The 16,543-nt window shown below is 35.5% G+C and overlaps 1 protein-coding gene across 5 annotated transcripts in view; it reads right to left on the bottom strand.

The window, feature by feature from the left end:
- Nucleotides 1-16,543, bottom strand: part of RASGRP1 (RAS guanyl releasing protein 1) — a 32,174-nt gene that overhangs the window by 14,212 nt on the left and 1,419 nt on the right. For all 5 annotated transcript variants that reach the window (XR_014947162.1, XM_015864822.3, XM_085550370.1 and 2 more), the window contains exons 2-6: nucleotides 15,685-15,854; nucleotides 4,617-4,722; nucleotides 3,971-4,033; nucleotides 2,429-2,560; nucleotides 1,608-1,761 (exon numbers count right to left, since the gene is read on the bottom strand). Coding sequence is in view for 4 of the 5 variants with exons in the window: in XM_015864822.3 (XP_015720308.2) it covers nucleotides 1,608-1,761; nucleotides 2,429-2,560; nucleotides 3,971-4,033; nucleotides 4,617-4,722; nucleotides 15,685-15,854 (625 nt within the window). In the remaining variant the exon portion in view is untranslated. The remainder of the gene's footprint in view (nucleotides 1-1,607; nucleotides 1,762-2,428; nucleotides 2,561-3,970; nucleotides 4,034-4,616; nucleotides 4,723-15,684; nucleotides 15,855-16,543) is intronic.

The following is a 16,543-nucleotide window of genomic DNA, read 5'->3' as shown; positions in this document are numbered from 1 at the left end:
GTCTAGGGAACCCCTGTATGTGACAAAGTACTGATATTTTCTTTGAAGCCATTTTTCCCATTAAGATCAAAGAGAAGCAAACATTTGTTTTCATAGATGCAGTGTCTGATTCCTTGATTTATTAATAGCAAGAATACACAGGAAATTGACTAATTAGAAAATACGATGGGAGACTTATGTACACACTTGTTATTATGGACAGTAATACTGACATCTTAACTAAAATTTTCATAGCTGCAGTAGATACATGTTTAATATACATGTTATATTTCTTTGGCTTAAGAAAATATCATAAATGGTAGAAATTTTATGTGTTTTTTGCTTGTTCTCCCTCTGCTTTAGCTTTTTCATCTGCTCATTTAGTAAGTACTAATAACACTTTAAAGAGGCAGAGGTGACAGCAGATACCAGAATTAATCCTCTTACTAAATTAGAAATGGAACAAATCATAACAGAAAGAAAATAAGTAGAGCTGTCTCTAAGATTTCACAGTACATACAGTTATAGTTTGAATTCTGAACTACAGCCAGATTTGGCTGGATGTTGAAATTTAAGCAACTGCACTGTATGATGATTAATTATTCAATATCTGACTACATAATTATTAACCTCATAGTAGTTTCAGAACAATTATAGTTTGATTAGGTTATATTTTGTTCTCAGTCGCTCTTCTTCCAAAAATGATTTTTTCATTGCTGAGCAAACTCATATCTAGTAATTGTCTGTGCAAAGTTATGAAAGTGCTAGGAGTTGCATGAACTTTGAATGTTAGTACTACCTACAGGCAGCAGTTTATGCACAAAAGTGCTTATCTGCTGCATGAGAGTATTGCACTACTGTTTCCTACTGCCACAGGAAGTTGGTTTTCTAGGAGCGTTCCAGGCTTCCTTCATCCCACTTGAGCCTGATTGCTGATTTGAGCCAAAGGACCCTGGTTGTTTCAGTATGCAATTACACAACCACTTCTACTAGAAATTGATTATTTGGAAGAAGTTCAAATAGTTTACTTTGCTTCCCCAGAGGCCCTTTCCTTCGATCTATTGTGTAGATGTTCTACACTCACAACATCTCTGAAATGACTGTAGTAAAAAGGAAGGTAGTCAGAATAAATATCCCTGTCCAGTTTCAGTCTAGCAAAACAGAGTATGGACAAAGACACAGGCACACATATGTCCATGCATTTAATTGTTAGCAAAGAAATTGTTAAAATTTTAGCTCACAGCACTACCACTATCTCAGTAATAGTTGGATGTGGTGGTTTGGGTATAGAACAGACCAGGGAATATGTTCAAAACAGAGCATGCATCAGTGTCCTATGTACAAATGATAGTTAAGTTGTAGAGAAACAAGATGAGCTGTGCTCATTCAACTTAACCTCAGGGCAAAAGAAACAGGCTTTACCTACTTCACTTAGTTATACTGATGCACAGGTAAGCTTTCCCATTTGGTTCTGTAGCTGACCTTGATCTTGTCAGCTCTCCACCACAATCATTTTGTCAGTTTGTCAAAGTGCTTGCACCACAGGGTTAAACTTACCTCTTAAACTTAATACCACTCTCCCATCTTTACTATCTCCTTCCTGCCTCTATTTAAAATAAAATACTTACTGATATTCTTCTGAAGGACTTAAATTCAAGATAGGTAAGATGGTCTGACAGCTCTTCTGGCTCAAGGTGATCAAAAAGCAGTGAAACTTTCCGTTTCTTACTGTTGTTAGCCTTTACACGCTGTGTCAGCTTTCTAGACCAGTCTCTGGAATTTCTTTTAGAGAAATTTTAAGAGAGAATTATCCTAAATTACCCTCTGAAGATGAAACTTCTTATATGATAACTTGCATTATTTTCATGCTTTCTTTCATTAAAGAGTTAGAATTCGGATTTTTAAACAGCAAGCATCTTTCACAAATTACAGACCACGTAACAAAACATTATTTGCTTTAAGTATTTATATTGCATCTAAATACAGTACAGCAATGTTACTAAGGAGTACAGGATCATATACTGCACTTTCAGAACTGCTTTCTCTAACTTTGGCCTACTAAACATAAAAGATTCCCTTTAATAGTCCTTAAAATATCACATAGATGCTTTTACCTCCTCTATTATTCAATCAGAATGTTCTCTTTTCTCACTGGCTGAGTCAGTAAGGCTCCCTGGATATAATAAAACTCAACTAGCACAGAAAATCAGCACAAAGACTAGAAAACAGTCCAGCTCAACTTAGCCTATTCTTGAAAGTCATTCTGTTCCTCAATGTATAATAATGTATGAACACTTCACCAAGAATTAATAACATGGAACTTTTAATAGACTAATATTAACCCACTGTGGGATCGTTATCCTGTTATACTAGAGAGACATTATATTCAGATAAAGAAAATTCAGAGCAAAACTTTGATTCCCAACTATACTGAAACTTTGACACTCACATTTGAGTTGTGTCGATTAGACGGCAGTGTAATTCCTCACCATTAGCTTTAACCAGTTCTTGAAATGCCTCCATGGCTGTTGATAGCTTAGAGTCCATTTTGAACATAACCCAGAACTCTGTAATCCAATACCTATTATAAAGAGGGGAAAAATATTGATTTTGCTTTACATTGAGTAAGGCTGAAATCTAGATAACTGCTCATGTTCATGATTTTATTTAATTTTGACCAACTTTGGGAGATAATGCTTGCTTTTTAAATGCTACTGTTAGGGTTTACAGGATTAAAAAAAAAAATTAGTTCTATACAGAATTAAGCTGTAGTTGCATAAAATTCAATATTAAAATATCTAGATTCATGTTACATTTAGATAATATGTATGCTGATTATTTTTTTCACAGGGTTGTAGACAATTTTACATATTCCTTTAAAACTTGAAAATATTCTGCTTAAAAGAAATGCACTATCCTAGTCAGAATTTTAACTATTAACTTAAAAAAATAAGTTTAAATGTATTTGTTTACTAGTGGTTCATTCTCATATATATCAAATACTTTCTAAGGACTATACTTTTCTATGTTAGGCATTCAAATTATTTGTCATGTATTTTATTTCAGTTCCCATGTGTGACTTGTCACCCAATGTGATAGGTTGGCCCTAGCCTAAATACTAAATACTGACCCAGCTGCTCACTCACTCCTTCTCCCTGCAGAGGGACTGGGGAGGGGGGAAAAAACAAACAAACAACTTTTGAGCCAAGATAATAACTGAATGAAAGAGAGAAAAGAACAAAACCCAGAAACAAACAAAACCCCACCACCAAATAAAGGTAGTCACTCATGTTTTTTTCCTGCAATCAGACCAAAGCCCACCCATAATTCAAGCTATAGCTACTTTGGAATGGCTAACATTTTTATTGTTGAGCATGTTTCTATGCTTTTGTTTTCCTTAAACTGATTTCAATCTTCATTGTAATTAATGAAAATGATCTGTGATCATTGCAAATGACTGAACAGTTACTAGGGAAAGTTACCTACAGATTAAAATAGTTTGGTTTTTCTATGTAACAGTAGCTGCAATATCCCACTCTAATTTTTTAATAGACCTATATCATATTAGATATAATGCTCTTGATTCCTGAGCTCTGTCAATTTTTACTGCTGTTTAAGGAAGAGGTTCATATAGAATCAGTTTAAAAGTGCAACCCAATAACTTATGCACTGACCTCAGTGGATCTGTGTGAGTCTCTTTTTGTAAAGCTGCTAAAGTGAATCTTGAAAAGCTGAAGGAATACACCTTTCTCTTTCTGATGTGATGTTATATTATATTAACACATATAATATTATTTATTAATTTATTTATTCATATATAAATAAATTTATATATAAATATATAATAAATAAATTTATTAATAATTTATTAATATTAACATATATAATATATATATAATATATATAATAATATATATTATATTAAAAACATCCTTTTGTATGATACAGGGACAGCTGTTGACTAATGGCTACCAAGCAAGAGTATTCTTACCTCACAAAATAGCAGATCTTTACACACAGTACAGATGATTTCTTCTCTAATGCACTAAGATAGGTAGAAAACATTAAGGAAAACCACATGTGCAGGCAGTCATCTAAGAATAGCATCAAATCAGGATACAATGTTTACAATTTAAATACACTATAATTTTGAGTGAGTGCCTGAGAAATAATGTTGAAAATTGTCATCTCCAGATGGTAACATTAGGATATTAGTAAAACTATGCTTTTGTGCTTTGCTCTTCTACTTGTACTGAGGGTAGAAAAACAGAAACCTGTAATAGTCCCAGGTCTGCAGTATCTAACGGAGGTACATATACTAATCTAACACCTGTTAGGTAATCCCTTTGCAGCCAATAGAGGATGATTTATCCTAATTAAAATCTGAACTGGAATTTCTTTTCCATCTATGTGGATTATAAGGTAAACCAGGCAAAAAAGAAAAAAAAAAAAACACATCCTAAAACAAACAAAAGCCACACTGTACAGACAAAAACACCTGTAAAGATGAAGTCTATCGTTTCATTAGAAGAAAATTAATGCATCCCTTCATTAAATATCCTCTACTTACCTTTCTTAGAGTTGTCAAGCATATCTAACTTTTTACCTTATAAGCAGGTGAATTTTGCAAAGGATATAGATCACTGAGTTTCTGGAGCATATCTGCAGAGGAGATGATAAACTGATGCATGGTCAGAATCATCTTTAGCAGCTGGTTGTTCTTATAAGAATTTCCTTCTAAATCTGGGAGGGGAAAAGGAGTACTCATATTCAAATTGTCATGTAACTTCATAAACACCAAAGAGGGCTCTTCAGAATCCTAATTCTAAGCAGGCCAATGTAGCATGCTATTTGAAAGATGATAGTTAGTAACTAACTTAGTAGGTTTGTCTTTTTTCTGATGAGATAAAACAAACAAAAAATAGCTTTGTCTCAAAAACAATCAAAATACTCAGATAGCTGTAAATAATGATCAGATGAATATAATGTTTGTAAGAACTTAATGAATTGAGTTACAGAAGAATCCACGATCCATGTCAGCCTGTGGAATGACTGGACCCATCAGAATGGAGATATTGATTATGCAGGTTTTTTGTATAGCAGACATACATAAATCTAAAGTAAACATGCATCTAGAAATGCATGGACTGGGGTATAATGTATGCAGAATTTCAGGGGTTAACCAATGCATGCTCTTAGAGGTGGACCTAAACATCCTAATGCATTTCCTTTAACTGCACATTACAAGGATTTCACTTGAAGGAGGTTTTAGACTATATGAAGGAGGTATTAGACTAGATATCTAGACTTCTGGGCTCTCTGGGTGCTTTTTCCCATATTAGGAAAAGATCATCAAGAGCTACAAATATATCAATGTTTTACAAAATTTCCCTTTCTCAGTGGTAGAACTAATAAAGCCCAGCTTTTTCTTGATCTGTTTCCTACTACTTACACTTCAACAGTCCTCTTATTCTCCCCTGAAAGCTTTATCTTCCCTTTATTAGCGTCACAACACTCATGCTTATAGTGGGTAACACAGCATATACTGTGTCTGAATTCAGGCTGATTGGCCAGAGAGTGAAATCTGTCAACCAACTGCTGGGTTCACATAGCTGCTCCTGCACCAATCTGGATGTCTCCCTTCTACATAATCAATCCTGTAAAGACCCCTATATTTCCTTCATCAAACAGACTAATTATTGCATGAGGAGTATCTGTAGTTCTGTAGGAAGGTGATTCAGAATGATCTAAGCCTGTAGTTTACAAGTGAAGTTACTGTTTAAGCACTCAGTTTGAACCCTTAGAAGCAGAGGACATGATGCGTATCTATCATGCACTGATGTAGATATTTTGGAAACCGTATGTTCAGTTTACAGGGAAATCAATAATGATGGACAGAAAAGCCCTCAGGAAAGGCAAGCAGAAAATTCCTGATTAGTAGATTCTGGCATCAACCCACTCAGCATTATTATGCCAAGAACAGAAACTTTATATAACAGGTCACCTTCAACAATGAATGCGTGAGACCTCTTTCTGAATGTATTTTCTGTAATTACACATACATCATAAGAGGAAATTCTGTTTATAGCCTCAGTCTAACAAACTGACAGAGAAAGCAGTGGAGAGTTAGGACAGTAAGTTGCACTGCTTGACTCCGATTTGGAGCCAGCAGAAAACTTCCTGTGAACAGTTACTGTCAATGGAGATTTCAAAGCTGAGATTCCAAAGCTGAGCTTTCAAAATATGACAGCCAAATCATCCTGTACTTGCAGTAAGAAAAAAGATTGTAAAATTCTAGGAGAATCATCTCTCTAATATTATTCTCCACTTTCAATAGTGTGCCAGGTTTTACTCCAACAGCTGTTGCATACAGTTTTAGAGATGTGTGCTCCTTAGCAATCCTTCCAGATCTGCTTTGTAAGATTCTGTGTTCTTAGCTGATTTTCATAGTCATGATGGTGTATGCACTACTCAAGAAATACAGGGCACTCAGCTTAGCATATGGTTCAACTAAGCTGATCTGAAAGCACACAAATTCTGTTACCAACCACAGGCACACCCTTAAAAAGCCAGGGCGGCCTTCTGGTAGTAACGTGCAAGAGCTACAGTATACACTATTTTCCTTTCATGCAAATGTAAATACTTGGCAATCATAATAATTATTTTTAACTGTGTAAATACAGTTTCTCACAAAGTCACAGATAGGAACTAGTCCTTTGCTTTAAATACAATTAATATATCCCCTATTAGCTATCCACTTTTGTTTGTAGAGATAAGAGAAAAGCAGGGTTTTCTATGTTTATGCTGGAAAGCACTTGGGTCAGGGCTCTTGAGCAATGACATAAGAAAATGCAATCAGATGAAGGCAGACCAGAAAAGAATACTGACCAGCAATCTCAAAAAAAAAAAAAAAAGAAAAAAAAAAAGAAAAAAAAGAATTAATTTGGTAATACAGAAGTTCAAGTAATAGATCAATGTGAAATAAAAATTTACATTGGTGAACAGGTATCCAGAATTTCTTCAGCTGTCTTTTTTTATTTTAATTGTAAGTTCTTGGTTTTAAAGCAGAAACCAAAGTTTAGACAAACCTTACTCATGTTCTTGCATAATTTCATTTATTACTTATAAGATCTTTCTGTTCTTAATGGAATGTAAATAGTTTAAGCATTAAAACAGCTGCTGTGTAAGTTTTGCCAGAGAAATGGGGAATTTGCAAAGAAAGACTGGGACACCAGGAATCACAATGTTTATTAAATTCTTTAGTATTTGACTTATTCCAACATTCCAAGTGTCTTTAAGACTAAAATTCTTTTAAAAATAGTGCACAGAGGTCCGTACCAATTTTTACTGAATAGAATGGCTTGGGTTGGAAGGAACCCCAAGGATCATCAAGTTGCAAACCCTCCCCCCCTAACCCTGCTACAGGCTCAGGGTTCCATCCAACTTGATCTTGAACATCTCCAGCATCCACAGCTTCTTTGGGCAGCCTGTGCCAGCCCCTCACCTCACTGAACCCTACCCAACAGCTTCACATCTTTCCTGTAGTGGTGGCTCCAGACCAGAATACAGTAGTCCTGATAGGGCCTCATGAGGGCAGAGTAGAGAGGGACAGTCACCTCCCTGCCGCTGCTGGTCACCTCTCTTCTTATGGAGCCCTTTAATCCACAGATTTTGTTTAACCAGAAAAGCAGTTCTTTTGAAAGCAAAAAATGGTTATTTGTGTGTATACTAATAAGTGTATAGTTATTGTTAAGTCACCTGCTTTTCAGATGTGTTCAATATGGGTATCTCCAGCTGACAGAGACAGTAAATATCTGTCTATCTTAACAGTTTCTCTTCTGTGCATATTCCAGGCTTCTACCATAAGTATTATGTGGCATCATGCTTCCAATTGAATTTGGATCTTTTTAATGATCTTTTCACTATTTATTTTTTTCTGCACTGTAAAGGTATGGAGGAAAACAACATGTTCTACCTAATATTACTGATTAGGTCAACACGCTTATCATTTTCTCACCTAACAGAAGTGAATTTATGCTTTAAAACATCCAGATCCAACTACCTCACAGCAGAGGTGGATATTGTTACAATAGAGCAATTATCTTTCATACAATGAAACAGAACTGAATTTTATGCTATTCATTCCTACCCTTAGCCAGTGACTAAAAGGCTTGATTGCACTAAGAAAAGCTTTGTACTTGTGATGGTCTAAAAAACAAAATACACACTGCAGACAAAAGTCTTATCAGTTCCTAGTACAGCTTAGCACAAAGCAGCAAACCTGTATGGGATTGTAGGAGCAGATAATTTTACAAATACAATCATTATCAAATATCCTGCCAAATCTATAAAAGAGATGGTTCTTTTTCTGGGGGGGGGGGGGGGGGGGAGGAAGTACCCCATTAATGAATGATGTTAGTAAAGAGAAAAACATTAGGTCTGATTCTTCTATTTGTATTGCATAAATCACTAATTAAAAAAAAAAAAAAAGCTAAACATTGACTTTCAGCAAGAAAAGAGTCCAGCTCAGTTTCAGAACTGTCACTGACCAGCAGGCAACTTCTTTTCAGAGACATAACCTGCTAAACATAACTGTGTGTAAGGAAGTTACAGAAGTTATGGTAAACTATCTTTGTGCAAACAGGGAAGGTGCTTTTGGGGGTTTTACTGACTCAGTTGGGAGAGTCTCTCTGAATGCCTCTATAGCATTCTCTTGATCCACCACAAGGTTTGTTGTTTTTTCTTAAAGTCTGAGACTCATTTTGATTTCCGTTTGTGTATCTGTTTCTAACCACATACTCTGCTGAGCAAAAACCAGAGTGAACACTAAAGAAAGTAGCATGAGTGTATTTCAGTTAGTCGATTTACCTTAACAGAGTGCTGCAAAATACTGCATAGCCTTAGAATTGTCTGCAAGTTACATTTCTTTTTTTCTTTTGTAAATGCACTAAAGATATTTTTATAGAAGTTCTCTGAAGCAAAAAAGGAAGTAAGAACTCAATATACTTTTAACTACATGCATGAGAATACAAAAATATAGGACTAAGCTAGGCCTGTCAGTCATTCTTGTGCATGAACCAATTAGTGGCTCCCCGCGATGTGTGATTTAGATATAACTGAAATATCATGTGTTTCTAGAATAGTTAGAAGTACCCAAGTACTAAGGCTAATAAGAAAGGCAGTAAGAGCAAACTACCTATTTTTCACTACAATCCCAAGCTTATGACAAATGTATTCACTAGAAAATGTTCTATAGGCAGTACCATGGTCCTGATACCTTCCTACCTATGAATGCAATCATTAGGCAACAGGAAGAATGCCAGGAAGGTCTTAATTGAGCTGCATTTTGCAAGAAAGAAATGTTTTTTACTAGGTCTAAGAGGCACTCATTTTATAAGCATTTCTTTAGCATCAGGTTCAACTCTATCATCTGGTGCACCATTTGAAATGTATAAGATGTGAATCATAGAACACTGATATTACGTGATCAGTGACTAAACTACTAAGAATATGAATAATTTCTTGTAATCTACCTGAAGCTTTCCAGTCATTATCAAACCTAGCACAAAGAACAATGTAATGACAAATCATCAGGCAACTGCCAAGCAGTTTTATTAAGAGCAAAGATGAAAGTCACTGGTTGCTCTACTGATGTTGCATTATGGTATTCTATAGTAGTATTCTATATAGTATTCTGCAGAGTGGTAGTGGAGTTTTTTGTTGTTGTTTTGCTTTGTTAATATGTTGGGAGTTTTTGTCTACCTGATGTCTTTCTTTCAGAAATAGTATAAGTTAATTACAATGACCTTACAAAGATTAGGCAAAAGGCTCTCATATTTAAACTTAATTCTACAAATGATGGTTGTTCACAACACACAGCATATTAAAAAAAAAAATCAGTCATAGACTGGATGTTTCTCTAAGTCTACTTCACACTTCAATACAGAAGTCTACAGAACAGGAAGGGAAAAAAGTTCTTCCAATCACTCATTAACAATGCAGATATGACCAAGGCACAAGCAAATCTAATATGCGTCCAAGACTACTCCACGTGAGAGTAGGGAACACCAGGGAGTAGAAATCTCAAGGGAAAGACATTACTCTCTCAGAAACAGCTTTTGGAGAGCTACCTCTTGCAGAAAGCTCTGGGTGGGTAATTCTTTGAAATGAAAACAAGAGGATGAATGTTCTTGTCAAGGGGAAATGGGATGATTTTGAGAAATTAAAATGTTCTTCAAGAGAAACCAAATGAAATGTGGGTGGAAAGTGTTCCATTAGCCTTGGAAATTCAAATCAAGCACAAAAAGTAAAATGTTAACACCCCCTCTGTGCACTAATTTTCATTGTTCTATAGTATAGTTAAAGTATTGACTTCTGGCAAACGAGATCTTTTTAATTGGTCTTTTTCTACAAAGCCTACCAATCATAATTTGAGTGTTCAAGTTTTTTCAAAGCTATTAATCATGATATTGGAGGAGCCATGTGTAGTTCTTGAGCTACAGGCAACTCTTGAGTAATCCAGGTGTAGTGCCTGGCAACAACAGTGTGTAAGCTCTGGTGGATAAAACAAGACATCTAGAATGGGATCAGAAAATTCTGAGCCCAGTATTGCTAGATAACCACTGAATTCAACTACGTGCTCAGCTCTTACTCATCCTAGAACTGCAGCATTTTTACAGTGATACTCTGTATGATCAATCCTGGGGCAGCCAATCATCTGGTCTGAGGAAGCACAAAGTCAGCCACATCCAAAGGTTCAAACTAAAACAAACCAGCAGACACCAAGCATCTTTCCTCTCAGAGACCTCAAGATGTTACAGATAGATTAGGCCCCAGTTTCTGGCCTTAATTTTCATTGCTGACTCATACTTCTACCCTAAATTCTGCTGTGATATTCCAGACATACTGTTTCATGTTTCTCTTCCTTACATACGTTAGCATCCCAGACTCTGGTTTAACTTCTAGATATATTTCTGGCATTAGTGTTTAGAGACTATGTGACAAGCATTTTCTAACTCAGTAGATGGAGATGTGCCTTTGTCCTGTCTTGAGACTGGAAAAGCCCTTGTTGACCATAGACCAAAAATACAAGGCTTACCAAAAAGCAAAAAAACCCAACAAAACAGAACAAATAAAGAAAATGACAATGCAGCTTCACTATGAACTTAAATGTACCAAAGTACCATGCATAACTTTCAGGTATGTACAAACGGAACCTTAGAAGAGAAGCTCTTGACATTGCACATTACAGCTTCTGCCAGAGGAGTTCCATATTTTAAAGGGTATTATAGCATACCACTAAATGATCACAATATGGCTGGCACTGGGCACTGAATTCTTCATATGGTTTCAATATGTATTCAACCATGAAAGTTGAAGAGTTCAGGGATTCCTGAAAGTCAGTCCCAATGCAAGTATAATCTGAGTGGCTCTAATGGGTGCTCTTCCATCTTTGCTTTTTCCCAGCTCTCGCACTTCCATATTCTGACCTTAGCAATGGGAGTTTTAAAAGTGTTTGGAGAATTATCTTGGCTTTTCTTCTCAAGCCTATACTATGTAATAGAAAGATGTATTGTACTGTGTAATACTTCAAGTGAAGCCCCTTCTTTCCCAGACTTATAAAAATGCAATACGAGGAAAGTACCTGACAAAATGCAGCAAAATACTGACAGGTTTGATTTGTATATTCTTTAGTGTGAAACTAAGTAACACAAAGTAAAATGCACCGAGAAGCTTAAGGAACAAGAAACTATTGCTTGCTTCTGTTTCATACATACACCAAGAAGAAAACAAACTCATAAATACTCTCAGTAGAATGAATTCTTTTCTTATTGTATCTATGCTTTTGTGCACGGATAAACAGGAGTTATATTGCTTTTCTGAGGTTAGAATTAGAGGGTTTGAATATATAATTTGCTGTCATACCCCTGTAGTAAGTATTAGTAAGTGGGAGACTTTATAAAGCAGGTAGTCTAAGTTCTATGCATTTTCTTTTGTTATTTCATGACTTTGGACAACTATGTTGAAAAGACCAAAATCAAACTAGTTAATTAGAACTTTAAAATATATGCAATGAAATCTAAAATGTTTCACTTCTTTGTGGAAAAAAGAAATTCTGCAGGCATCAGGTTAAAAAAGGAACTAATTTTCATTTTAGTACAATCACAATTAGCTTTAACAGTTAGCTAAATAGCACTTAGCATTCTACAGAACAGCAGCTACTCTTCTGTTCCCACAATGTCATTAATTGTTCATTAACATAGTTTCCATTGCTAAGCAACAGTAGATTTTCCTAACTGTATTTTATCAAATCGCATGCAGTGATCAATGCCATTTTAATACAGAATAACAAACTGTACAAATTTTAATGACTCTTTGGGGAACTAGGGACTTCAACATTCAACCTAGGCTGCAGGGGCATGTTTGTGCCCCCTGCAAGTTTGTGGAGCATGAGACAAAAAGAAATGACTGACCAGGAAAATATAAATACTGAAAGCTCTCTTCTGTGTGTGTGATTATGTATTAAGAGACGTAAAAGACATATGTCATAAAAGATGTAACTACATTCTAATTAGAATTCTGTTACAGCTTGGTATTTGGTAAATTCTGAACATAATGACAACTTCGGTACTTGAGCTATGATTGTTTTATTGTTTACTTAATGTTGTATCTAGACTGGAAGAATGTACCTTATGTTGGGAGTAAAGTGGGTTTTTCTTAGAAGGCAGTCTAAGAAGACAATTTTTTTATGTGATACTGATGCAAAAGTGAGTAGAGCAAATTCTAGAAGTTCACAGAACTATAATATTCCACTAATGCAGTTACTTCTGTGTTCTGCAAAACATTAACTATAAACAAATAGTGCTTGTACAACCAGCTTCTCTGCCAGATTTCTCAGTTCTGTTGCAGTAACTATGTGTCATCTTTCATCCAGATTAGTCCTGAAATGGTTTACTGAATTTCTAAGATTTGTTTACAAACACTCCCTTTAACCCACACTGAAGCAACAAGTTGATTTAGCACTCACTGATCAGGCATTACAGAAAATTTTACATCACAATCTGAAGTTTATTATGACCATTAGAGGCTACAAATCGAACTAAGTTCACATAAATTCTATTAAGAATGTTATTAGTCTATAAAGATAATATTTTAATGCATTTCAAAAAGAGTTCCCGTGGTTTTAAACCCCCTTTTTTTTTTTAATATACCTTCTTTCCTACTGAAGAATCCAGTATAAACTAACTTTACTGCAGCTTTTCATATCTGAGTTTCCACCTAGAATTATACTACATAAAATATACATGTACTCCAGGGGGGAAAAAAATAAATCTATTGCTTTCCTAAAATTCTCTACTCACATCTATCAAGAAATCAGAGACCCTGCATGGTAACAGACAGTTAAAAAGATGTTTTGTGATTTCTTTTTTCTGCTGTGCATACTTGTCTTGCCTTGCAGCAACTGAAGTTCCTGAATTCTAGGATAGCATATCTCTTCGATGTGCTGAAGCATGTGTGCTTGCAATACTTAAATGAGGCAAATACATAACATTTTCCACATGAAGGCTAAAGATACAAATACCTCCATGATATTGAAATTGTGACATTTTAGTGATTTCTTAGTTTGTTCATGACCTTCAGGTGGTTTTTTTTTTCCCAGTAAAACACATCTGTTTGTATAAATTAGTACTGCCAAGTGTGCTCTTAGGACTGTTTATTAGGTGGTTTTAAGTAAATTTGCAGTGCTTCACTGTTGACAAAACAAGGAGATAGCATAATAATACTAAATCTAATATCACTTTGTTTTCCTGAAGTCACAAGTTCAGACAACTCGTCACCAATTCACTATATTGAATTCACTTTCTATTCAGAATCAATCTCTCTGCTGGAGATATTCCAGTGAATCCAGACCTTCTAAACAACATGTTTTCTAGTCTTTTCCATCACCTTATGCTACCCACTGCTCTTCCTCTATATCCATTCCCCTTGCTTTGATTTTTCTTTTTACGCCACTTCCCTATTACGACTTCTCTTTCTTTCCGTGTAACCACTTTTTCATCTATAAATGTTACTGTTGGCTCCACTTATATGCAGTGTTTCCCTTTCCTTTCTAAGGCAACCAAATATGATGCATTCATTTGAACTCTGTGGCTCTTCTTGTCAATCTAGATCATAGCTGCAACGGTATCTTTTAGCCACTTGTAATGTTGAAAAGGTCATCTTTCAAGATGTGTAAAATACTTAGAATAATTGCCCTATATAATCATTTTCTTCATCTTCACACTGTTGAGAGTTGTTTCAAACCTCTACAATTCTTCTAGACTAAACTCAGGACCTGTGCTCCTTTTTAAGTTTTCTGCCTTCAATATCTCATCACACTGCTTTTTATGAATTCTTGCTCTACCTCATGTTCTGGCTTTCCTATTGCCTTTGTTTTTAGCAAATATCTTTTGGGATTCAGCCTATTCATCCTGATGCAACCTTTCATGAGACTTGAAGAACTTATACTTTTAGTATCCCCTATTTTTGTTAAGAAAAATTATGTTATTGAATAAGCACCGGTGTAACACTTCTTACTCAATATTATAACCGTACAACAGTCTTACATGTGCTTTAGATGCCTTGTCTCACTTCCAGTAAACCAAAACTTACAGATTAACCAACGTTTTTTTAGGAACTGGGGCTTTATAAAAATTCAGTGGATATGTTCTTTACACAACAATGAACTGAATGAGAAAAGGAGTCAAAAAGAAATGATAATTGCATGTTTTATTAACTTCTCTCAAACATGCATTTCTCTGCACACGCTGAATATAAAGCTTTACAGTATATTAACATTAATGCATTTCCAATGGGTGTGAAAGATTAGTAATTGTTTGTATAGTACTTGTTGCAACACTTGATCAGCATCCAGTGTTACTATTTAACTGCACAGATTAATTATTCTAGAGGTGAGTAGGCCTTTGAGTTTGTTGAGTACCTAAGGACTGCTCTGCAAGAAAACTTTGTAAGACTTTCAGAAAGGCGCTGTTTCTAAACACTGAAAGACAGAGGGCTTACAAACAAATACCTTATCTGCAAAATATTCAGAACCCTCTTGAGCACCGTCAGTACTAATATATTTTAATAATATAAAAACCAAACACATTTAATAGTTAAAAAAAAGAAAAATAAAAAGGACACTAAGAATACAGGGCTTAGGCAATAATCATCAGTGTCCGTGTACTACAATCCTTGAGGTAAAAAGAAACACATAACTAACAGGCTCAAAAATTATACAGATGCAATTTTTATTTGGATTCTTTCTCTTTATGGAGAGGCAACTTTAAATTTTCTACACTGATAATGTAAGCAGTAATCTAATATTACTTCACCTACATTATAAAACCAGCTCTGCTCACTTCAAAATTTTTGTATTAAACATGTGAGATTTATTGCATATTATAGCATTAGAAATATTAACTTATTATTTTGTTGTTGTTGCTGTTCCTTCAAGTATTGGTTTGGTAAATACCAACATTAATTAGCACGTATTATATACATATTCATAAACCCATAAAATAGATGCCAATGCTTACAGAATACATAATGTTCAGTTAAGCTTTTCTACTTCATTAATATATCAGTGTATTCACTGGTAAATGGCCTAAAAGCAACCGCTATAGAAACACATTCACACTATTCCAAAAACCTCCAGATACTCACCAAAAGACTGAATGCAGGTTTCAAGAAGATCTTCCAAAGTCGCCCCTTTGGCTAAGTGCCCCAAAGGCACCATAGTGACTTGGGTAAGATTTGAATGGCTGTGACAATGACTGATCTGTTTCAGCTCAAGTGACGATTCAGGGGCAGTGCTGCATCCTTGGGCAGGTTGCCTAGAAGAAAGCACAATAGTGAAGTAAGTACAAGGGTGAGTAACAAATTTTAAACGACATGAAAAAGGAGAGATTTAAAGGGCAATGAACTCTAGGTAGATAGGCTGGTGAAAGACACAACCCTTCCACTTGGTAAGTGTACCTAAGAGTCTGCTCAGTAAATGACATCTTTTTCCTGCTAAACATAGACAGTAGAGCACAGTTATAGCATTCTGTAACCGGGGAGACCTCACTGCACTCTACAACTTCCTGAAGGGAGGTTGTGATGAAGAGGGGCTTGGCCTCTTCTCCCAGGCAACAAAAAGGACCCGAGGAAATGGCCACAAGTTGTATCAGATGAGGTTTAGACTGGACATAAGAAGGAACTTATTCTCTCAGAGAGTGGTCAGGCACTAGAATGGCTGCCCAGGGAGGTGGTAGAGTCGCCATCCCTTGGCAGTGTTCAAGAGGCATCTGGATAGTGAGCTAGGAGATATGGTTTAGTGGTTTTTCTGTAGGTATGGTAATAGGACTAGATGATCTTGTAGGTCCTTTCCAACACTGTGATTCTATGATTCCTTAAATGATCTGTCAGATTGCCACAAATCTTATTTCTTTGCCTGACAGTTATGTTTCCAGTACTACAATGTATAACCCACAAAACAGGAACATTGTTACACAGTAATCTACAGATAATATTGTGTTCATTG

Source organism: Coturnix japonica, chromosome 5 (assembly GCF_054131305.1).
Source record: "Coturnix japonica strain WE chromosome 5, WE-NBRP24, whole genome shotgun sequence".
NCBI classification, from domain to species: domain Eukaryota; kingdom Metazoa; phylum Chordata; class Aves; order Galliformes; family Phasianidae; genus Coturnix; species Coturnix japonica.
Note: the sequence above shows the minus strand (reverse complement) of the source record. Positions and strands in the feature narration are given on the sequence as shown.